This window comes from Sinohyriopsis cumingii, chromosome 1, assembly GCF_028554795.1.
Source record: "Sinohyriopsis cumingii isolate HCF-2022 chromosome 1, ASM2855479v2, whole genome shotgun sequence".
Lineage (NCBI taxonomy): Eukaryota > Metazoa > Mollusca > Bivalvia > Unionida > Unionidae > Sinohyriopsis > Sinohyriopsis cumingii.
Window position 1 is genome coordinate 163226969 of NC_142961.1, and position 26115 is coordinate 163253083.

General features: G+C 35.4%; 1 protein-coding gene across 1 annotated transcript in view; it reads left to right on the forward strand.

Annotated features, from left to right (window-relative positions):
• The window catches only part of LOC149808285 (tubulin polyglutamylase TTLL5-like), a 121214-nt gene that overhangs the window by 17981 nt on the left and 77118 nt on the right, over positions 1–26115 (forward strand). The window contains exons 4-7 of the mRNA XM_089966531.1: positions 2327–2507; positions 3208–3271; positions 8833–8899; positions 10291–10373. Coding sequence (XP_089822657.1) covers positions 2327–2507; positions 3208–3271; positions 8833–8899; positions 10291–10373 — 395 coding nt within the window. The remainder of the gene's footprint in view (positions 1–2326; positions 2508–3207; positions 3272–8832; positions 8900–10290; positions 10374–26115) is intronic.

A 26115-nucleotide genomic window follows, 5' to 3' on the forward strand; every position in this document is an offset into this window, starting at 1 on the left:
ACGACAGATCATGTGGTCCCATGATGCAATACTTAGCCAGTCCTTGAATACAAATAGAAACATGGCGAGTGAGACAGACAGGAGGAGACCACATTTGGGTTCTACATTCAAATGCTCATAACTATATCTTTTGAATTGTGTGTTAACAATATCTTTTAGACCTGACAGCAGAAAAGTACAACAGTAAGAAGGTGCTCATATTTCATATTTTGGAATTTTAAAAAAAGCAATGTAATTGTGAAATAAATACTGATATATTGTGTGCTGTGCAAAAATGTGATAAAGATTAAGTAAAGGTGCCCAATGTAAAACTTAAAAATTTACCACAATGCAATAAATTCATTTAAGAAGGATGAGGTTCAGTCATGTTATATGGAAATGGCATATTCATTACCTACACACACACACACACACACACACACACACACACACACACACACACACACACACACACACACACACACACACACACACACACATGCGCATGCACACCACCTAAGGATTAACATCTTGAAAATATACATCCAACACTGAAACACTGACAGATAATACTGAATTCTGGGTGAAGAGACTAGAACAGGGACCTACTTGTGTGTGAAACAATATCCATTACCAGGGAGGTAAAAAAGGCATTCAGAATGGTTTTCATCGGTCATAACTTATGCATTAGTTTTTCACACACATCCCACCTCTCCACAAATAAATGTGCAAAGCAGAAATCATAAAGTAATTAATTTAAACATTAAGAAGCTTCCTTCTTAGGATTCAATTACAGTGTATTTTACATGCAGGCTACAGTTAGCATATTGACAAATCTGATAGTAATTATACATGTCTGGTATAGTTTATGTGCTGTATTGGTCAGTGCTCAAAGAAAGTTATATTTAGGCACAGGCCCCAGGCTGGTGACTTAAATAACCGCACTAGCCCTGACTAAAATTCCACAAGTCCGTACAGTTCATACCCATTAACTACTCAAGCCAGGAGAAAAACCTCCCAATTTTGGGGGTATTTCCACACCTACCTCCCAATCTTGTGAAATCTCTCGATTTTTCACAGAAAACTCATGATTACTACATTACATTTGTCATTTCAGAATAATAAAAAAACATACATAAATAGATATAACGTATGCAATCCACAGATGTCGTATTCTATTTAACACTTGTGAATTATGAATTGACAAAATAATTAATATCACATGACAGTTTTTTCTTCAGTCAATAGAATATTAAAATTAAACATTCACGTAAATTGAAGATTTTTGAAAAACGCTACAATAGTACTGCAGATATGAACTGTTAAAATGAAGTCCTAGGCATCATAAGTTACAACAAAATAGAGCATTGTATGAGACACCGTAGCAGACAAAAGCTGGTCTAATCAGAATGCTGCCACTGAAATGTTACTGTCATATGTCCAGAATTTCAATTCCACTTGTTGTATCAGAAATGCTTGTCCTTAAAATTCCATTTTCTAGGTCGAGATTTTAGAATGTATCTGTTGAATTAAACAGTAGTGGTTGAAAGTTATATTTTCTACATCAAGGTTTTAGATTGTATCGTTTGAATTACACGTTGGTGGTTGAAATTTCAATGTCATACGCCGAGAATTCCTAATTTTCATATTAATTCAATGAGTTTATGTTGAAAGTTCCATTTCATATGTTGAGTATTTAGATTTCATCTGTTGAATTACACAGTGCTGGTTAAAAATTTGATGTCCAATATTGAGTTTTTTAGATTGTATCTTCTGAATTACACGGTGGTTGTTGAAATTTTAATGTCATACGTCAAGAGTTTGCATACGAGGTCACATAAATTCAGCTCCTAGATGATGCTTCAGAATAAGATTTTCTTCTATATAATATTAATATTATTCTGTATTTCCATTAGTTTCTGGTCTCTTTTGATCTAAAAATTTTTTAAAATTCAGGGTCAGATAACTTCAGCTCTGTTGTATGTTATGAATGTTCAGAGCTACTCCTTTAGGGTGTTCCAGATTTGCAACATCATCAAGTTGTTAGAATTAGTTAAGAAAAAAGATATTGTAAATAAAAGTGTTGCAGCATAATAAATTGCTTCAATTTAGTAAATATGAGCTAGTCCTTACAAGTGTATTGCAAATTCCTTATTGACTAAATGTATACTAACCTGAATTGTCTTTACTGTGAAGAATATTTATACGAGTTTTATATTTTGCTAAATTTGCCTAAGTATATATGATTGCAGAAGTTGTTGCTTAACAAAATAATGCTCATAACTTTCTTTCTTGATTGCTGACTCGTATCTTGAATAAGTGATTGAATTTGGCATCCTTTTTTCAGAGAGATATCACATGGCTTACAAAACAGATTGTCAGATTGTTCGTACAATACTAAATTTCCATGGTTTTCAAGAAGCTGAATCCAATAGCCCAGACTTCAGTGTTATCTGGGTAGGAGCTCACCTCAAGGCCTTCACTTTAAGTAGGATGACAGAGTTCCAGAAAATCAACCACTTTCCCAGGTACAGTATAAATGACCATGATAATTTATAAATTGACTGGGAGTTTTCAGTCGTCCTAGGATATAGATTCCAAAGGGACAGAGAGTATGATACATATATATCTAATTCCTTTCTTCGTGTGATTTTTTAAATTTTAATTGGCCAGTTATGAATATGTAGGAATTTGATTGATCAGTTACCAGTGTGTAGGATTTTGATTGATAAGTTACCAAGGTGTAGGAATTTGATTGATCAGTTACCTGAGTGTGTATTTGATTGGTCCATTACCCGTGTGGAGGATATCATATGTTTGTATAAAGATCCTCATGTGAAGTGAAAAAAAGCTCACATGGGTTTCAACTAGATTACTGTAATTAAACCAGATACTAATGGACCCTCCAATTTTCCAGACATCTTATTTTCAAAATTTTTAATAATTTTATAGTACACAGAATTTAAAGACAAAATATCAAGTTTTATTTTAAACCTGACAGAAGAAAAATATTTAGTTGAGACATAGCTTAGGAATCTTTTACCTGCATTAAAAAACTGGTGATTAAGTAGTCATCAGTCTTTGCTGTGAAACGGCTTTCATTCCCATAATAGTCACATGGAGAAAACTAAGTTTCAGACATTTTGTTATTTTAGAAAGAAATTGATTCATAGTTGTGATGTTTAGGACAATTTATGGTAATATTACACAAAATAATTTTTATTTCAGATCATATGAGCTCACAAGGAAAGATAATTTGTACAAAAATGTGCAAAAGATGCAGCGATTAAAGGTATATTATTATTGTTGTTAAAAATCATAAATTTTTATTCTTGCAGAATTATTTTAGTCAAGTTTCTGTCAGTTGGGTAATGGCATGCCCTATCCATCCATTGGGTTGTAAACATTTGCTTGTTTGGCCCATGATTTTGTAATGGTTGTCACATCTGTCCATTCATTGGGCCAATAACATTTGCTTGTCTGGCCAACAACTTTGTAATGGTTGGCATGTCCTATCCATCCATTGGGACATAAACATTTGCTTGTCTGGCCCAGGTCCATAACTTTGTAATGGTTGGCATGTACTCCTATCCATCCATTGGGTCATAAAGATTTGTTTGTCTGGCTATAACTTTGTAATGGTTGGAGAGATTTTAATGAAACTTTGCCCTATTACATATCATAATTTGACATTATGCCACATATCACTGACTTGTCCCTGTCTTAAGGTCTTGGTCATGAAAGGGGAAAATTTAAATCATTCTGTGACTTGTATTATTGTCTGGAGTATAACTTTTGAACCACTAAAGATATTTTAATGAAACTTTGTCTGAGTGCATATCATAACTCGATAGTGTGTCACATATCACATACCTACCTCAAGGTCATGGTCGCAGCAAGGGAAAATGGAATTCTGCGACATTTGTATCTTTGTCTGGTGTACGGCTTTTAAACCATTGAATATATTTTAATGAAACTTTAGCCTGTTATGTACCATTAAAAATGATGTGCCATATATCATAGACACACCTCATGCAACATTGGTGAAGGTAACACCAAAGGAAATATGCAATACTGACTTATATCTTTGTAAGAAATATGATTTTTGAAGCAATTAAGAAACTGTAATGAAACTTTAACCAGTTATATATCATGATCTGACAGCATGTCACATACCATAGGTATGTCCCCTGCCTCAAGGTCAAGATAATGACAAGGAAAATATAAATCAATGACCTTCATCTATGTATGGGTGTAACAAAGATAATTTTATGAAACTTTAGCCTGTTTCAAACTTTACTTAGGTTCACACCATGTCATACAGTAGTTAAGTCCCTGGCTCAAAGCTCAAAGTCATTAGTAGGGTAAAGGTCATGAAATGGTGTATCATTTGCAGTTTTTGTGTTACTTTTGCTAAGGTTAAGCTCATTATTCAAGTCTCTTACTTTCCAGCTTAATAAAAGGTGGGTTCAGCAGAAAGGAAGTCTCTTGTCTAGCAGATTCTTCAGAAGAAAACTACTGTATTTTCTGTATTTATTTGGACACTTTTTGATTATGGACACCAAAAGATTTATTCCAAAATAATATTTTCAAGCCTTGTAATTTTCTCATATTGTTTTGAAAGAATTGTATTTATGCACTAGTGTTTTCAGAATGACTATATTTTTACAATTATAAGACAAGGAAGACAGACTAATATTGCTTTCAGAAGTGCTGGGATGGCTTCCTTATCATCAGAAATAACTTTGAAAAGTTACACATATAAATTAAAATAGTTGTGAGAACCATGTTTCACTATTCATTTATTCACTGACACTAAAGTAATAAATAACTTTGCTAAAAAAATTTAATTTTCAAACTTTAAAGGAATAAATAGTTATTGCTACATGTATTGTTTGTGCTCAAGGAATGTCCATTTGCTACCACTATTAGGCAAATAATGTGAAAACGAAATTCCCAGTAAGTTATTATTTCACTAGTTTTGTTATAAACTGATTGATAATGAATACTTTACAGTTTCAGTTGCATTGATGACATTTTTTATATTTTGAAATATTTTGCATGAATTGCATTCATTTACATGTGTTATTTTAATATCAGAAATACATACCTGCAGCTAATGCATTCTGTTTGTTTTCTGAAAGGAATATTATTCCAGTTTGACTCCATTGTCATAACCCATATATATTTAATATCTTCTTCACCTTTACCTTGCACTAAGTGCATAATACACATGTATCAGACCACTCACTAAAATTTGCCTTCAATGTCGTCATTTAACATCATTTAGGCCAACCACATACCTTTTGTATTGGATGAGTATCTTCTCAGACCATGCTTTAGCTGAGTGTTTTCTGTGTTCCTTCTGATAATGTTGTATTGTTTTGTGCCTTGCTTAGCAGTCAGTGCTTCAGTGAACTGTAATCTCTTCAAACATCAATGCAAGGAAATGTATTTCCTGCCCTGTTTGGGTTCCTGGAAATTTTTGTTTGTTTCAGCGATTAACATGTCACAGGGTATGGAAAGTGTGGGCACAGGAAAGGCAGTGGACATAGGTCATCTGCTGGTCAACAAGCTTTGAGCACCAGTCCCCAGGTTTCAATTATTGGTCTGCAAACAGAGATCTCGTCAACACACCCACTGACCATCTGCTTCTTCTTAATCACTATGGGGATTGAGAGTTGAGTTGTACTCACCCAGCTAGGGATGGGGACCAGATCAGCATCACCTCCTTCCCTATGTTGCTGTTTAATCCTTATGGGATGTGGTGACCCCTCACACTGAGAAATGAAGATTATATTCCACCTGTCATGATGACATAGATACCCTGGTTTCAAGGTTGGGTGGATGTGGCAGGCCATTCACCTGATTCGTTGCCTCCAGCCTTGTTCAACATAAAAGAATATGGTTTTGCCACTCACCTAGACCAGGGGTTTCAAACACAAATCACCACAAGGGATGCTGAAAGGCCACATCAGTGAAACTTTTTTATACAGCAAAAGAGGCTCATATAAAATGTAGTCACTTAAAATGTTGGAAGCAAGAAGTAAACGATGTAACAATCAAATTATATCACAACTGTCTGGCTGTGAAGAAAAAATTTGCATTATGTGTCACTGTGAGCCACAGGAAATAACATGCAGCCTGGGGGTTGCATGTTTGTGACCCCTGTTCTAGACAGTCTTGAAGGCATCAGTGATCTCATTTGCCTGGAAGGACAGCTAGTGGGGTTAGTCCCATCACCTATTGTGAGCAGTTTCAAGATGATGGAAACCCATATCCATGTTTCCCTCTCTGGTAAAAGAAACTGGGAAGGAAAGTCCTGTTTCTCTTCAAGAGCAAGCTCAGGACAATAATGTTCATTCCATTTTGATGATGGATGCAAATGAGAAAAGGATGTTGCATTTTTTTCCCCCTCTACTTGGGTTCCATGCTTCCCACCTGTTGAATCTGGTGTTGGAGGAGGTGGAAGTTTGGACAGTCGATAAGGCAGAGAATTAACTTACCTCATCTTTCCCTGAGACTTGTATCATAAATCATCTGGTGATTTTTTTTCTGGAAGATTCTCTCTAGTTATGAGAGACTTTCTAGGGCCTCCTCCTGTCCAGATCATCTGCTGCTCCTGCTCTCTGTAATCATCCAGGAGCTTACACGAAAGTTTTTCTAGGGCCAGGAGTTTGCATGGTAGCAGGAAAGGTGATCTATCCCACCCCCACATTGTACACTCCAGCTGCTGATTTCTTCCTCCAACTATTTAGGTCATTTTCTGGCTTGACACCTTAAGCCCCATCCCAACCCCATCCTCTTTGACTCTTATGCATTAGGAAGATTTTACTTGTGCTCACCTGGAGCCAGAAGAGATAATTCTTCAGGGATTTTGGTTTCAGGAAAAAGCAACTGTTTATATAAACAACTTGGAAATATGGGCATTGTTCTCTTTGCTTGGAAGACTGGAACCTTCACCAATGTACAGCCTAGTAGGTGGTTACTCTTTGAGTCCACCATATTTTGGGATGAAAGAATAGCTAGACAGATAGTCTGTCTGGTGCTGTGCATCAATCAGTAGCAGATGCTCTTTTCCAGAGAGACCCTTAGTGGATTTGTTCTGTATGATGATTGAGCAGCAAGCTTTCCCTTTTATGTCTTTCTAATACCAAACCATGGTTCCTGGGCAGTAGATGCCTTCAGTCTGAAGTGGATTGTCTGTATGTGTGTGCCTTCCCATGTTTCAAAATAACTCCACAGGTGTTCCACCAGGTCGGGACATCCACTTCTCGGTGGTAGCACACCTGTGGTCTTAAAGTCATGGTGCTGTGACCTAATTAACCAGCTTGTAGACAAACCCAGGAGATTACCACAGAGGGACCTGCTGTTGCAGCAAAGTGGGTCTCCTGCAACAGCTTGCATATTCTTTACCTTCATGCTAGGCTCATCTCAAGCAATCAACTGCCAGGAATAGTTTTTGAGCAAGGTTGCGATCAGCATCATCTAAGCCCAGAAGCAATCAGCTTCCATGGTTTAGGATGCAAAGTGTAGAATCTTCTGTAACTGGTACAGTAGGAAACACATTGATCCTAGCTGCCCCTTTAAGTGCAGTCGCAGACTGTATACTCTTCCTTTTCAAGAAAGTAGAATGTTCTGTGTTCACTACTAAGGGCTATATTGAAGCTGTCCAGTTCTCTGCATGTTGCACCATTGGGTAAGATACTCATCTTTCAACCTCCTCAGCTATTTCATGGACTAGTATCTTGCTCACTAGTATCTTGCTCTTTGGATATTGTCAAAACCAACTTACAAACTGTTGAGTGACACTTCCATTGAGAACCTTACCCATAACAGTTTTTCTGCTGTCCTTAGTGCCAGTGAAGAGAAGGAGCAAGCTTCATTCCTTGTGTGTGGATAAAGGTTGTTTATGGTTCAGTAGTAACTACAGTTTGGTTTCTCTTCTTAACCAGCCTGGGTTTCTAGTGAAGAGTCTGCTAGCTTCAGTAACTCCATTTCTTGCTAAGATCCCCAGTATCAGTTGTATCTGTACTGGGGATAATTAAGATAGACTCCCAGTAAGGGCTTTATGGTTTTATTAGGCTTGCTATAAAGGGAGAGGAAAGGTTGGACATGTCTCTTTCTAGCTCAGTATTATTCCTTTGTTATTTCAGTGGTTACCAGTTCACATGGACTATGCTCACTAACAAGATAGCTCATCATTCCCTCACTGATCTTTCTTCCTTGAAAATTATTAAAGTTCATGGAGTTAGTCCTATTATTACATCTTGGGTTTGTTTGAATCTCTTTTCATCAGATGATGTTATGAGAGTCATCCTTCTGGTGGTTTCACAATACCATTTCTTCCTTTTACCTTCATTCCTTTGCACACCAGACTAAAAGCATATTTCCATTAGGTCTTATAGTGATGGTACAGCATGTAGACCAACCTTCTAGAAGTCTACATTAGTGAACAATCCTTCCATAAGGGTAAGTGCAATTATTTTCTATATCAGTTTTGTTCAGGCCATAGGTTCTTTCCTCACTGGTAAACTCAGCAGTGCAGTAGTAGTTCTTAATGTATTACTGCTATTAAAATGTAGCTTTTGGTGGCTAAAATTAATTTTAATCATGTAAAACTTATATGCTACTGCATAGATTCCCACCTCCAACCCTTCCCTGATGTTCTTGTTCTCTGAGTTTAATCAAAGGAGGAAGATATGTTGGAGCCAGACTGTGCTCATGTTCTTTTCAATTCTGGCCCTTCACTTTTATTTGGAGGAAGGAATAATTAAATAAGATTGGAGTCCTGTGTAAGGAAAACAAAGCAATTGTACCTACCAAAACCTTAGATTTTAATATTTTTTACAGGGTTTTAACAACTTTGATATTATCCCTCCAAGTTTTGTACTGCCAAGTGAATACCACAACTTTTGTTGTAAGTAATTTTCATTTCATTTTTCCATCTCTCTTTCTGTCATATGAATCACTACCATTAACATTTGTATTTGTGTTCATAAATGCCTCTTGGCATCATTAAATGTACTACTGTTATGTATATTTGATTTAATTTATATTTGATTTAATTGAATTGTTTGTTTGTTAGTTTTAATTTTTTTATATTCTATTATATGCTATTAAAATGTAACTATATTTACTGGATTTGATATTGTTCAGTTCTGACTTTTTTTTATATTTTTGTTGTAAACAACATTATAGAGACATTGTATCTAATGCTGACCTAGTTCCTGACATGGAATCAGAACCAGTAAGAGCTGTAGTAAACAACTTTTTAATGTTGTTTTATTCTTTATCAGAGTAAGATTCATAAAGTGGAATCGAGGCCATACTTGGAGTACATGACACATAACATGTATCAATTAGGTCTTTCCTGAGGATTGACCCACACTGGGGCATCTATTTTGCATTGTAGCTAGATTTATTATTGACGTTTTAAGAAAGAATAGTTATTAGTGCCTTAACAATTGAGAAGCTTAAGTATTTAATGTTGTGACCAGTTTTGGGGCTAATTATTTTGTTTAATTTATTTGGATTACAATTTTGTTTTCCCTGGAGATACTAGTGCTCTAAATTAATTCTTGGACAAAGACAGTTATCAAAATTTACACAGAATCCAAATTGGAATATTATTTTCTTTGATTCAACAAAGAACTGTTGACACATCAGTACAAAACTGACCACAGCATACATCATCACCTTCCATTTTGGATTTCATCAGGACTCAAACTCAGATTCATCTAGGACTTTTTAAAAATAGGACTTCTATTTTTTAATTCTTGGATTAAGTTTGGATTTGATTCATAAAACCATAAGTTCTTTTTCTCATTTTTATCTTGTTTTTCTAGGGAAATAAATTATTGTTAAATTTTCTAAAGCTTGTTGTCATCACTTTTTTCTTGTTACATTTTGTAACACTACTCATCTGTTTTGTCACTAATTGCATATTGCATGTATATTGACTATGTAGGTTCAATATGTACAGGCAAGTATCCATCTGGTGTTTGGAAAGAAAGTAAATATATCGTGCCTGTACATGTAGATGATAGGTTTGATGCGTGTGTATGTGTGCGTTTGAATATAAATAAGTTCCTTTGTATGAGGGCCTCAAGGTAGATTACTTCTTCATCTAATTGTGTTACCCTCCTTAAATAAAGTCATTATTATTATTATTATTATTATTATTATTATTATTTAACTTAAGAAAGCAAATATACAGATCATAAGTAATTCTAGAACAATGAGGAGGGTGGTGTGGGGAATACACATACTTCTGTAATACAATTTTGATTGTAAATTCTTTCTCCACAGCTGCCTTTCTGAAGGACAAAGGTCCTTGGATAGTGAAACCTGTGGCATCTTCCAGAGGCAGGGGAGTCTACTTGGTGAACAATGTACGTTTGATATTTACAGTTAACTCAATTTTTGTTTGAGTACATGTGGAGATTCTGATTCTGAGATTCAGTACCCGCATTAAGAGAAAAAAATCTGACGTTTGAATGCTACAGTGAGAATGCTTACTCTGACATAAATTAGACATAAATTGTAAACATTATCTTGTATAGCTGATTAAAGTAAACAGTATTGATAGGGGACAATTCTCAAATATTTAAAGTTCAGACTTGAACTGTCTTAACTACCATAGTTGCATATGTATTTACAGCTTGCTTGCTAATAACAAATGACATGAAATTGACAAATTTATGCTGATTGATATCTGACATCTGGAAAACATGTATTTCCAAGACATAAATATTTTCAGTGGGTAAATCAGTGATTTCTCTGTATAATCCATTTGGCTACAGATCATTCCAGAGTAACATCTACCTCTAAAACACTTATAGATCATATTTATACCAATACAAAAAAATGTTTTGGAAGTAATGGTTCCAAAGATTGGTATAAGTGACCACTTTGCAATTTTTCTAACACATAAAGTCAATGGCAAATCAATAACAAAATAACATTCATAAATCCATTACTTATAGATCTTTTCAAAACTTTGATTCTGTTAAATTCCTGGAAGTTCTGAAACAGATTCCATGGAATACAGTCCAAATATTTGAAGATATTGATGATGTTTTAGATACTTGGACAGATCTGTTTATCAGTATAGTGAACAAACATGCCCCTTCAAAAACACACAGGATGCAGAAAGATCACCAGCCAGGCTGGATCTCCCCATAAATGTTAGAAGCAATAAAGCAAAGAGACCAACTAAATTCAGTAGGAAATCAAACTGAATATTGAGTTTGGAGGAATAAAGTTAATAAAATGGTACGTCAAACCAAACAAGCACACTACAAAAAAGTGCTGGATGAAAACCAAAATAACCTGAAAGCTATCAGGAAAGAGTTTGGTGCAGGGAAATGTAAGAGCAAAACTGAAATTTTATCTCTCAATCATGAGGGCATTTATCCCGATAATCCAACTGACATCTCAAATATTTTTAATGACCTTTGTGTTTGAATTGCTGAAAAACTTAAAGCTCCCATCATAATGTACATGTAACAGAAAGAACCATGACATTTTCTTACAAAAATGTTTTCAAATATATACAAATAACAAAGGATACAAAGATATAAAAGAAATGTGACACTTGAATAATTTGTGTAGTACAGGTGTGAACCCCTACATAATACAATGTTACTGCTGAGAAATTCATATGAAGCTACAACAAGTTATGTTACAAAATAACTACAACATAGGAAGCTATGCGCCAAGGCAGTTGGTGGGTTGGTGGTGGAAAAGGTAAAAATTATGATCATTTATAAATATACAACCTGTATCTCCAAGAATTCTTTTGCAAGTGATGCTAAAAATGCTGACCCATATATTTGTACACCTTAGAACTATATTCCAATGGCTGAATGAGTCACGTGACCCCATTCCTGGGTTTGGTTGGCTCCAGAGGGTAAATACTGCTTTGTTTACAGTGCCCAACAAGACTCATTTACCCCTCATCACAAATATCCTTGTGCTAGAGCAAATAGTTTTGTGATGAAGTGTTTATGAGAGGATAACAACAGTAAGAAGGAAAGTAATAATAATAATAATAATAATAATAATAATGTTTTATTTATGGAGGGTCACTCATTAGTCAAGGACTATTCTCCCTTGAGGCCCTCTTAAGGAGAGTATAACAATGCACATTATATGAAGAGAGCAATAATTACTGTTTATTTTAACATGTTTAGTATTAAAATACTAAATTCCATTATCTATTAGAAGCACATACATACACATGATATCTCTTCTTAAATACTCTAATATTTTCAGCAGATTTTACATGTAGTGGAAGCTTGTTCCACATAACTGTACCAGAGTATTGGAAGCTCTTTTGAAATTGCTGTGTTCTTGGTTTTGGTGCTAGAAAGGTTTCCATGTGATACTGATCTCAACTGGTATTGTGTTGAAAAAGGCCTGAATAAGTCCTGAAGATATTCTGGTGCAGTTCCATGTAGACACATATAAAAGAACTGCCTTGTGAAAATCTATCCTGTCATATATTGTGAACCATTTGAGTTCTGTAAACAATGCTTTTGAGGGATGATCAATAGATGCATCTAAAAGTATGCATGCTGCTTGTTTCTGAAGTTTATAAATCCTGTCAAGCTCAGATTTAGCACAGTTTCCCCATACATTTGAACAATGATCCATTGTTGGAAGAATATATGACTTGTAGTATAGATTGTGTGTTTCCATAGGTAAATATTTCTTGATTCTGCTGAGTGGGGCAATTTTGGATGACAGTGTTTTACAAAGCTTATCAATATGGTCATTCCATAATAAATTATTATCTACGGACACACCTAGAAGCCTTTCATGTTTGACATTTTCTAATGGATGATTATTTATTGCAAGAGATAGTTCTGGGTTGAATCCCTGACTTGTGTAGCTTTTGTGATGTCCCCAAAATCATACATTTTGTTTTACCTTCATTAATTACCATCCTATTTTGTTGTGCCCAGTTTGGACTCTAATAAGGTCTGAGTTTAATCTTGTTTGGATAACTTCAGAATCAGAACTAGATGTATACAAGGTTGCATCATCTGCAAACAAATCTGTATTTGTGGATTCATTATTTAATGGTAGATCATTGATTTAGATAAGGAAGAGGAGAGGGCCCAAAACTGAGCCTTGAGGGACCCTTGAATGAATAGTGTGAGTTTGAGAGCTAATATTGCCAATGCTTACTTGTTGAGATGTTTGGTTTAGGTATGATCTAAACCAGTTTGAAGAAGAATTGTCAAACCTGTAACAGTTCAACTTTTGCAGCAGAATTTCATGATCAACAAGATCAAAGGCTTTCTTGAAGTCAAGGAAAACAATCCCAGTCATATGTCCATTATCCATTTCCTTCAGCCAAAGATCAATTGATTTGGTAAGTTCTGTTTGGCTCAAGTGGTACTTTCTAAATCCTGATTGCACTTTATGAAATAGAGAGTATGTTTCAAGAAATGTATAGACCTGAATGGCTACATGCTTTTCAAATAATTTTGACAATACAGGTAGAATTGATATTGGTCTGCAATTCCCAGGATCCTCCTTTTCTTCTTTCCTAAAGATAGATGTAACCTTTGCACATTTCAGTGTTTCTGAAAAATTATGACTCATTATACTTAAGTTTATGGCATATGCATTAGTGACTTTGTTATTACTGGTGCATCAATTTTAAGAATTCATTGACCAATACCATCCAATCCAGAGGATTTATTAATATTCGTCTTAATTAGCATATCAAAAACATCAGCTTCACTAACATTAGCTATTGAAAAATAATTATCATCAGGAATTTTATGTTACGTATATCTGATTTAATTCATATTTATTTTAATTTATTTGTTTGTCAGTTTTAAATTTTTTATTCTATTATATGCTATTATAATGTAAATTTATTCACTAGAGATGATACTTTTTCAGAAAATTGTTTGACCTTGACAGTTAGTTTATAAATACCAGCTGTTGATCTAAATTCTGACCTTGTTTCAGAACTTGTAGCTACTTTCAGAAACAAGTTCTATTTTATTTTAAAATGATTGGTTGTTTCCAAGGTCCTGATGGAACTACATGATTTAAGATGTAAACAAAGTTTTTAAAATTTATTTCTTGGAGTAAAATGATTGGTTGTCATCAGGGGTCATTTTTGGTGTACGTGACAAAAGCATGATCTCATGACCCCCCCTTTTGTTTTGGCAATTCTGGTTTTTCCATTATGCACATTTGTTTGTTTTAATAGAGATGCTTTGAGAGAGATTTCTCAGTTTTGGGCTTTTTACACTGATGTCAAGTTATTTTGTTGTAGCCAGACTTACAGTTCTAATTTTCTTCAGATTAGTTGGATTTCAAAAGGATTATTTTTTTCTCTGGATATATTTTGAGGAGTGCTCACAGAGATTCTGGAAAAACATTGCTTACAAATTTAATTTGGATTTCCACCACCGGAGTTTCATTATTTGTATTTCTACACAGAACTGTAGATAAGCACAGTACTGACTAAAGCATACATCATTGTCATCCATCTTGGATTTTCCATCAGGATTCAAACTTGAAATTATTAGAACATTTATTACTAGGACTTTTGCAATTTAATTTGTGGATTATTCTTAGATTATTTTTTGGATTTGATTCTTGAAACTGTAAGTTCTTCTCCTTTTTTCATTTTTACAGAATTTTTTCAGGAAAATAAATTATTTGTTAAATTTTAAAAATCTTGTTGTTTTCACTCTTTCTGTGTTACTGTTTATTCAAGCCTAAATACATAACATTTAGCTCTTATAAATAATAGAAGAGCATCAAGTTCAATTGGGATGTTAGTCTGGTCCTGAATACTGTTACTGGAGATGCTTATGAAGAAATTGAGAATTTGAGTATAATGAATAACGGTGGAAAAAGATTTGTTGATGCAGGCCACCTCTGTGCCAATTGTATTGAAAATAATGATATTATGTTCATATGATCTAATATGCATAAAGTTATTTACAAAATTACTTTAACATAGTACTGTATGTGATAAACTACTTAGTTGAAATTCAGACCTGAATGTAAATTTGTAAACCCTTAAACCAAAAACAATCCATTTGGGAGCTGAGACTTCCATAACACAGGAACCATGCAAGTCACCCACTTTGCATGGGGCATGTGCAGCCCCAAAATGGACTGTGGCCGCATCAACTATGTCTTTTGCATTCTGCTCACAGACATTTGTGGCTCAGAAGTGAGAAGGATTTAAGTGCCAACTGTGAAGATTGCAAGTAGTGAAGAAATATCAATGCTTTTATAGCCGCGTTAGAGTTATATGGTTCTTTACTTCCGCAAAATCAGGTTATTCAGTGATTCATGGCAGTTATAATTATTAAGCCAAGGATCCTGTTGTGTACTTTTCCTGTCATATTCATCCGCAATGACCCCACTTGCCATTCTGATGAGATTAGACAGTGTGTTCAGGCCTGTGTACTCACTAGACCTGAAATGGAAAGCAACCTTTGCACGAGTATTTATGTGAACATGAAAATAACGTGATATACCATATTTATATATAATGTAGGTATAAATGGTGAACATGATATTTACCCAGATTATGATTATGATGGAGACTGTGCTTGAAGGTGGATTAAAAAAAGTGTAGCTAAGAACCCCCAATTCCCCTTTGCGTGCTAACTTAATTGAACACAGAAATGAATTATAGGTTGGAATGACATTCAGAACATCTAATATATCATTTGAAAGCATCCGATTTCCATCACCCTAACTGATGAATCTGACTATCAGACAAGCCCTACGCCGCAGCAGTTGCTGCTGCTCCGATTCTCCAAGCATTTTGGCTCAAATCTGCAGAATCTGCAGAACTGCAGAGCAAGTTTTATAAGCTGAGCATTTAATTCTGCATGAGTTATAGGTGTGTTTGAAAGATACATAAATATTGGGCCTGGACCAGTACCTCACATTTGGATGTATCACTGGAGGTTTGAGAAAGGACAAACTGCAGCATTATTGTTTTTATTAATTTTTAAAGTTAACTTCTGGGCCTTGCTGTGTTTAGGAAACTTTATTCCTATGGCATGCTTGCAGCAGTTTCTGTATTAGGAAAGAGTTTGTAGGGTCTGCATAATTATTGGTTTTGTGTACAAACCCAATGGCAGATACATATGAGGATATTGTTGCTGAGGCATAGTGCTTGTTAACCAGATGAGAAATGAAAAGTGCCCAGTTAGCCTAAGAGACTGGTATTGAGGTTTCCAAAGTATATTCTGCAGTGAAAGCTCGATATAGGTTCCAGCTGCATATGTATGCTGCTTTCGACATTTATATCAGGTACTATCCAGTAGTCAGTATCAAGTGTATTTATTAATGAATCAAGTTGGGAAGTGCCGATATTGACGCTGGTTCTGGGTCTGCATGTGGAGCCAAGGTCCGGAATCTTTGCACCTGCAATCAAGAAAGAGCATTAGGCAGAATATTTTTCTTTCCTGGGATGCGACAGGTTTGAAATAGTATGTTGTATCTGAGGCATGCAATGACCAGGTCTCTAACATAACAAGGAACATAATGGAAGGGTTTTTGAGGTTTGGTTAGTTACAGTATCAACCAATGCCTTATTGTCAGTTTGAAAGTAAATGCAATTGTTTGCAAGTTGAGGGGCTGAAATTTTGATGGCTAGAACAATTGGATATAGCTCAAGGACCGTGATATCTTGCTCTCACCATTATTCCATGTGCCATAGAACCATTTGCTGCCCAGCACACTGCCATAGCCAATTGTTCTGGATGCATCAGCATGCAAATGAATGGCATGTGAGTCCAGCAAGCAATCAGGGAGGAATAAAGATTTACCATTGAATTCTCTCAGGAATGTACACCACAGATGCCGATCAGCCCAAACCTCCCTCAGAATGCATATGAAGTGATGTGGTTTCAACACACCCACTGTCAGATCAATCAACCTTCTCAAGAAAGCTCTACCTGGCAGGATGACTGCACATGCGAAATTGAGTGTACCAATTATGGATTGGAGATTCACGGTGGAGCATCATTTTTGTTTTTTGTAGGCAGAGTGTTATCAGACTGTAGCAGTTCTGGAGTTTAATATGGGAAGTCTTACCTCCCTCTTGATTGTATCCAGTTCATAGCCCAAAATGGTCAGTGTTGTACTGGGATGAAATGGTTTTTCCACAGACATGGAAAAACCAACATCTGCACAAAGAATTAAGAATTGGTCAAATTCTTCCTTACAGGTGTTATAGTTTGATTCCAACAGCAGAAAGTCATCTTAAACATGTACCATGTGGCCAATGCCAAATTTGTGTGCTGCAAGTTCACCCACTGTAATAATACAGGTCAATCCAAGAGAAGCCAAACATATGATACTGTGTTAGGCAGAGTGGAACAGTTCTGAAGGCACTACCATATATACTCACGTATAAGCTGAAAAATTTAGGAAAAAATAAGGCCTGGAAGAAGAGGGGTTGGCTTATCTGCGAGCCAAGGTCCAAGTCTGACATTTTTTACGCTTTTTTCCCTCCATTTCCAGTATTTATTGTTTCTGTCAATCGCCAAAGATGAGATCACATGCCTAATGATGCCAGATGGCTCATAGGATTTGTGCTGTCGTGAAGTGAAACAAATATTTTTTTTCTAACTTAAGTGGTAGGATAATGAATGAAAAACATGTTTTAACGTACTTGATGTCTATTTGACAGATGTCCATCCACCAGAAAATGCAGCCATACGTGATATTTGAGCCACGGTGGTACATGTATTTTCCAAAAGAACTGCCATATTAGTAATCTCCAGTCAAGTATTTAACCCTCAGCTAATCAGTAATCATTAAACTCTATGGTATCATACAAATGCACGCTAGCTTATTTCAGTGTAAATATGAAAAGAATCTACGTAAAAAAATAAAAGAATTATGATACTGAAGGTACATACGACAAACATTTTGATCGAGAGTAGAAATACATGTACGATAGTCTTAAAGGAACAATAGCGAGAGGTTCCATAGGGGCTTGTTGAGTGCATGCTTAGGAAGGGTAAATAACAGGGCAATATACGAGTCAGCGTGAATAATTGTAAAACAATATAATTTGTGGGATTTCTTTGACAGGTGTTTTAGAAGTAATCAGCAGCCACAGTTTATATACTACTGTTGTTTAGTTGTTTGTAAAGCAAAGTGGTTTGTTAGCGGTAGAGTGTTGTACAATAGCTACCATATGCTTAATCTGTGGTAAATGCCTCGGGGATAATAGGTTTGTTTTGTTGCACAATGCCAATGACTTTACTAATACATGCCGACTCTCAGATGTATTGTTTAATGAGATATGGTAGTAGACATGGTTTCTGCTCAAAGTTATAAACTGTCACAATACTTAAATAATGTCCATGCTGAAACCAATCATATTTTGATCAATTAAATCACACTACTGGCAGTTTAAAAAAAACAACACAAATAAACAACAATGATAAATAATTATCAAATACAAATTGGTAACCAACCACACATGGAAATAATTACAGGATAAGGTATATAAATAGTATACTACTACTATATACAAGAGACCAGGTGCAATTCTTCAGAAACCTTCAATGCTTGTATGGGTTATGTTTCATGCACACAAGACCGATGAAGTAAAAAAGGCCGCAAAGAAAATGAAAACAACACTGGTTGTGATACCAGGAGGTTTAACATCAGTGTTACAACCTCTTGATGTCTTCCTTAACAAACCTTTTAAGGACAAGTTACGAAAGATGTGGGCAGAATGGGTTTGTTCAGGGGCTGTGAAAATGACAAAAGGCGGGAATTTAATGAGGCCGGACATCGATTTGGTCGCCAAGTGGGTAAAAGAAGCGTGGGACTCAGTTCCATTGGAAATGATTGCAAAATCATTCAGGAAGTGCTGTATCAGCAATGCCATGGATGGAACAGAGGATGATGCTATATTTCAATCCGACAATGACGAGGAGATCGATAAGGAGAATGAAACACTATCGGATGACCATGATGACAATGACGATGTATATGATGAAAGCACACCCGTAACAGAAGCCGAGTTTCGTGAACTGTTTGGCGAGTCTGATACAGAGCCAGATTTTGAAGGATTCTAAAAGTGATAGAACTTTTATAATTCATGATTTTAGTATGAGGATTAATTAAATTTCCATTAAGACTTAACACTTTAGAATTGTTTTTATTTCAACATATAAATTAGCTTTCATACTTTCATTTTATTTAATAATGTGATTTGCCTAAATAAACATATTCAGAACTCACTTTGTGCATCTTGTGATATACCAGTAGTCTAGAAATTATGGGTCGGCTTATACGCAGGTCATGCACTTTATAACAGTTTTACCAATTCAGTTGGGGTGGGTCAGCTTATACACGAACGGGCTTATACACGAGTATATACAGTAGCTATGTTTGTTTTTGCCATAACACAACCTTTACCAAGTTTTTTAATGATTGTAATAGCATGTTCCAAAGTTTGATATTGAACAACACTTTTTTCCATAGATATACCATCATTTATAGAAGACCCCTGAGGATGTGATAAATGGTGAATCATGCAAAAAGCACCAGATGTTTTCTTTGGAACCATTGCCAAGAGGTGATAATTGAAATAGTGAGAAAGGGTGGCTCTTGAAAGGCCCCACAGACCTTCCAGGATCAAGTTCTTTGGCTTTTTTGACTTGAACAATTTGTGGATTTTGTATGGCTGATTTTAGATTATGAGTTTGAATAGGTGACAGAGAACCCTCATGCCCCACATTAATTCCTAATGTAAATCCATGTATCAAGAAATGTATCTTGGCAGTGTTGTACCCTTTCAACCAATGTTAACGGGAGTAGGAAACTTACTGTTTTCACAGGACACCATTCCCTAGAGTGTTTGTTGTAGGTCCTTGGGACTGAGTAGGTTTGTAGCCACCATGAAAGGGCTGCATGATGTCAGGTCTAGCCTGTTTTGGGCATATTTTGGCAACAGTTTGAATGGGTGTTGAATGGGCAGTTTGCATTTGGTGCAGGGATGAGCTTCCAAGCAATTGAAACAATTATGCTGGTATTTACATGCCAGTTCCGCAAAACAATGCAACCCCCTGTGTTGGTTAAAGCATGCCCCTTTCAGGGGATGAAATTTTGAGAATGAGGATGGTAATGTGGCAGTGCTGGTGGTTGCCCAGTCACTCATGCTGTCAATAACAGATCAGAAGTAAAGTTCAAGGTGAGTGGAACCCCACTTTGCCTCTCCCCTCTCTATCATGCATCAAAAATGTTCATCATAGTATCTCCAATGAGCCCTGTGCTTAGACAACTTCATGACGATTTCCATGTGGTGAGATAGCACAGTGGTCAACATGGGGAATTTCATGCATATTATTGTAGCAAATCTTTTCCATGCTGTCAACCACTTAATGATGGAGAGCACACCGTGACTTCTTGGACATGGTGATTAGGTTCAGTTCAGATGTGTTTGATGTGATATCATGTAAACTATATGTATTGTCCATGGATGTGGAAAGGAGAGTTTGAAAATCTCTGTTTGTTCCAGCTCAAATCAGCTGCTTAATTTTTTCAGTTACAGAGGCAGTTATATCGATTGATATACTTACAAAGTTGGATTGACTGTGTGTCCAAAGTAGTAATAGGTGTTAAGAATCACTCAGAGTACCTATACCTATATGAGAGAGTCCTGTTAAGGCTGAGGTAGCCTGTGCAATGTCTTCCCCTGACTGACTGTTGAACATAATGCTTTCTGTTTGGGCGCTGAAAGAGGCAGATGGCCCTTGCTCTGGTTCCCATGACGACATGCCAAGTTGTTGCAGATGAGTGGTCCCATGTAACATCTCTAAGATGTGGTCCAACATTCTGGCCAGTTGCGTGATGATGACTTGTGTAATCTGCTGTACCACCTGTTTTGTTATCTGGTCAATGGTACTTTGGTCGACTGTATCTTCTGCATGTGTTGCTCCAGATCCATGCTGCTAATTTTGGTGATCAACTGACCAAATCCATGAACTGGTGGATTGAACCCTCTTTACAGCCTGCTTAACCCTTGCTGATGCTTTACGCTTGGGTGGCATGGTCTGGTAAAGTTAGAAAAATACTGTAATGAACATAATAGTAAGAAACAGGTTACATGGACTACCCTGTATGTGTACTATGCACAAGGCATGTTATTATTTAATGGAGTATGCACGAACAAATTGTCATTGGCAAACCAATGTATGTATGGTTCCCTGATATAATTGGGTTTTTTGTGTGGTTTTTTTAGTACATAGCATACTTACATGGTAAGCTATAATGGGTGTGACCAATTTTTTCTTAGCAAAATGGCATATGCATAAAAGATGGTGGTCCGGAATGCAACTGGACATGTTATCAGGCCAACAGGCTGATACAAAAGTGAAGAGAAAAAAATAGGACAGGTACGGAATCTGGCCTGTTATCTCCCAAGTTGGGCAGATAACAAAAGACATTGGAACATGTTTTGGGAAGCCACTCATATAAGACCACTTGCGAATAATAAATAAGAACAAGGATAGCTTGGTATATGATCAATAATGCTGTTGTTGGAGGGGGGAAGAAACACAAAAATATTACAGGGACCCCCTATTATGTAGGCCAGAGTGGCTTTCCAGGAACAAATCCAAATGGATCAGGTATGGTACCTGACCCAGTGCATCTACAATGGCAGGCACTAATGATATTTATGAAAAACAAAAGAACATGTACAGGACCTGGCCTGTTATCTCCCTTTGTGGGCAGATAGAATTTAAATCAAAAGTGGAATTAGTACAAGAGCTAGACTAGCCTAGGTATTTTTGAATGTTTATGCATTATTTTATAACATGCATTGAGAAGAGCTCCCCAAACTGACTTATAAAGGATCCACTGTCCTTTAGTGGACAAATGAATGCCATCTGAGCGAAATTTCTCCCTGACCTGCAAGTGATATTAGGAAAGCTGACCCATATATTTGTACACCTTAAAACAAAATTCCATTGGCTGAATGAGTCACATGACCCCATTCCTGGGTTTGGTTAGCCCCAGAGGGTCTATATTGCTTTGTTTACAGTGCCCAACAAGACCCATTCACCCTCTTCACAAATATCCTTGTGCTAGCACAAATAGTGTTTTGTTTATATTGCTGAAAAAGTTAAAGAACCCAGAACTTAATAATCTGATCTTCTGGAACTCAAACATTTTTGTGCTAAAAATGTACCAAATAATATAAAGTTTGAAATTCCTGAAATGAGTCCAGAATTTGTGTTGAAATATATTTAAGAAATGGATGATTGTAAAGCTACAGGACTTGATATGATTGGACCAAGGCTACTAAAGGAGGCTGCATCTGCATTTGTAGAGAGTATAGCCTTCATTTGCAATGAAAGTATTAGGTCTAATAAATTTCCACAAAGTTAACATGGAAATTGCCAAGGTTACACCATTGCATAAAGTGGGAGCAAAGGATGATGTAAATAACTACAGACCCATCTCTATCCTTCCTTGTCTCTCCAAATTACTAGAAAAACATGTACATGAGTCTTTTCTCAACTATTTGAACACTTATGATCTTATTCATGATAATCAGTCTGGCTTTTGACAGAATCACTATTGTGAAACTGCACTTGTATCTTTGATTGATAAATGGCTGAAAGTATTAGATCAAGGAGAAATGGTAGGCACAATTATGGTTGATTTTTGTAAAGCTTTTGATCTTGTAGACCATGAAATTTTGCTTGAAAAACTAAAAATCTATCAATGCAGTGAAAACTCCCTAAACTGGTTTACTTCTTACTTAACAAATAGAGTGCAAAAAGTATCTTTAAATGGTCAACTTTCTCAAAATAAAAAAATTAATTGTGGAGTACCACAGGGCTCTATCCTTGGATCTCTGTTATTCATTATATTTATCAGTGACTTACCTCTTAAGATTGGAACTTCACTTTCTTCCACTGACCTCTATGCAGATGATACCACACTGTCTGAGATTGGTAAAACCAAAACAGTACTTGAAAATAACTTACAAGATGCTCTCAACATACTTCAAGTATGGTACAAGGAAAACAGTATGATCATAAATACAGAAAAAACGAAAGCCCTACTAGTTACAACACAACAAAAACGAGCAAGGCTAGATAGTGACAAACTCCAGGTTCTCTTTGACAGTGTGAGCCTTAATATGACCTCTCATGATAAAATTCTTGGTGTATTTGTAGATAACAATCTTACTTGGTCTATTCACATTAAACACATTTCAAAAAAAGTTAATTCTTATCTTTGGCTACTGAGAAAAATGCAAACATACATTCCTCTTCAGTATAGGGTCATCTTTTATAAAAGTTATATTCAGCCATATCTGGACTACTTAATGTAATTTGGGTTAATACCTCTAATTCAAACATAACAAAACTTTTAAGACTCCAAAAGAGGGCTTGCCATTTAATTCTAGATCAATGTATAGACAATTTCCAGGATGCAATGAATAATATAAGGATTTTAACAATACATGAAAGAATATTTCTTAGCAAGGCTGAATTGATGTATAAAGTATCCAGAAAAGCCATTCTTGTCAATCTAAGCAATATCTTTCACCAAAGAGATGCTGATGGTAATCCAAATTTAAGGTCCATAAGAAGAAAAAATTACATTATACCAAGGCCAAAGATGGAATTGTTGAAAACAAGTTTTTAATATACTGGTTGATTGGTATGGAACAACATTCCTAGTGATGTACGGCAGGCTCCTAGCATTTCTTCTTTTCATAATCAATGTCTCAAATGGATGAAATCTTTAGACAATTGAACAGTTCTAGTATAATAAATACCATCTGCTTTTCTGTAATTTTGCATCATTTTCACAGTTGAATTTTTCAATGCAGGATGATATTTTATATTTTATATATGTTTATGTGTTCACAGATGCATGTGCATATGTTCCAGGCTGATACTTTGATTTTTAAATCACTTAATTATTTTTAGTGTCAAGCCAGATTCTTCACATCATGTTGTATAAACCATATATATTGTTCATAACAGATAGAAGGCCTCAATGTAGTTTAATTCTGTAACTAATTGAGTTACCTTCTCTAAATAAACTCTTTATTATTATTATTATTATTATTATTATTATTATTATTATTGTTATTATTATTATTATTAGATTGCTGAAACTGATATAATAAAAATTGTTTGTTTAGAACTACATTACTCAGCTACAGAGGAAAGATCTGAATTGTAACAATAAACATTAGAAGAATTTGTCATTTTTCTTTGAAAGAGGAAACCATTCAAGTGGATAATAACATATTAAAAAAATAACCTGGCATAAAATAGATCCAGCTTTTATTATGAATTTATAAAGGCAGAGGAACCAAACTTTAATGCAGTGTGTGTGGTCCTTAACTGCTGACCACATTATGCACCAAACCATTGTAGAGTAAGAACGATACAATTTGATGAATGCCTGTATGAGGCAGTGGTTAGGAAGCAAAATGCCAATTATAGTTATAATTTTTCTATCTATCAATTAACATAAGAGATAAATGCTTGATAAATATTAGTCATTGCTGTGTAAAAATATTAATTATGAAAGTAGTGTGAAGGATTAACAGAGATCAAAGACAAAAAACATGAGCCATGACATTATGTCTGAATCTGTGTTATAATGCAGCAAGTTGTAGCAGAGTTTGCTTATATTGAAATGTAATTTTCGTTGTTATTAATGTTATATAAGTTTCAGTACTGGACTTCATAAACTGGAACTGGTTCATTTGTTCTGTTAATAATATTTAGGACTATAACCTTCTTCACTTCCATTAACTACTGACATACACTACTGCTGTAACAATTAGAGATTTGTCCTATTATATCTGTGGGTTTTTTTAAATTTTAAAACAACTTCTGTGATCAGTCTGAGTTTATTTATACAGATTTTCTCTGGCAGTAAATGATGATGGTAAGAGATTAAAATATGTTGGATTCTTTTGCTTCCTGTGTGAAGTTGTGTTATAATATGCTTGAATTTTCTTATGGACTGAAGCAAGATAGATGAAACTAGCCAAGTACTTTGATTACTTTGATCTGTAAAGCATTGGGTAGCTGAATACCATGTTTGGCTTTGGTTTCTTGGGCATGGATTTTTTTATTTTTATTTTGGTGAATGAAATGTTTTTGTGTGTTTTTGGATAGAATAAAGTGTTTAGTTTTTGCCATTCGGAAGTATGATGAAAATGCAGTAATAATGTAGGATTTGTAAACATTGTCAATTATGTCTTAGGAACTTGGAACTTGTCCAGTCAAGGATATCAAATATCAAAAATAATATTGTACAAGTTTACAGATAAATTATATGTAATGACTTTCATAAAATGTTGTGAGACCTCATCAAAATTAACCAAAGACAAAGACACATTTGGGTATTCCCATGGATAATTGTAGAAGAACCATGTATCAGGTGCCCATTTTCAACATGTACAAATTAGGAGGCTTTGATCCCTGTTCTGGAAAGTGTAAAATCTAGGGACACTCATCAATACTCCTTCAAATCACTCCTTGTAATAAGCATTATATTTCTAGGTTTTTAAGATCATAATCTGGTCACATAGTCTTTGAACATCGCTGCCTCTGTTGTTTGAGTACATCAAATACTGTTCCATGTTCTGTTGTTGTTGTTGCTATAGGGTTTAATGCTATTTTTCAGCATATGATAGGCTATACATGGTGGCCAGTATAACTAGTGGAGGAAGAACCCTGGAAAACCCCAGGATTAACCACCGACCCACAAGAAGCTACTAGGAAGCTTTCTCACATACCAATGTTAGCCAAGCCTGATACTTGAACTCATGCAGACAGCGGTGAGATGGCAGTGATGAGCGCTTTAGACCACTCGGCCACTCGAGGCCCCTCTCCATGCTCTGACTGCTTCTTCTAATTTAATTTTTAGTTTTGTATGATCCATATTACCTTGGAACTAAGTCAAATTAGTAAAATTAGAACAGTTAGTACAATTAGTACAGTTAGTAAAATTCTTACAGTTCATCATCATCATCGTCTTTATTTCCTTCCATGGAAGATTACATGATATAAGTATAAATCATCTGAATACAATCAATAAATATTAAAAAAAAAAAAAAAA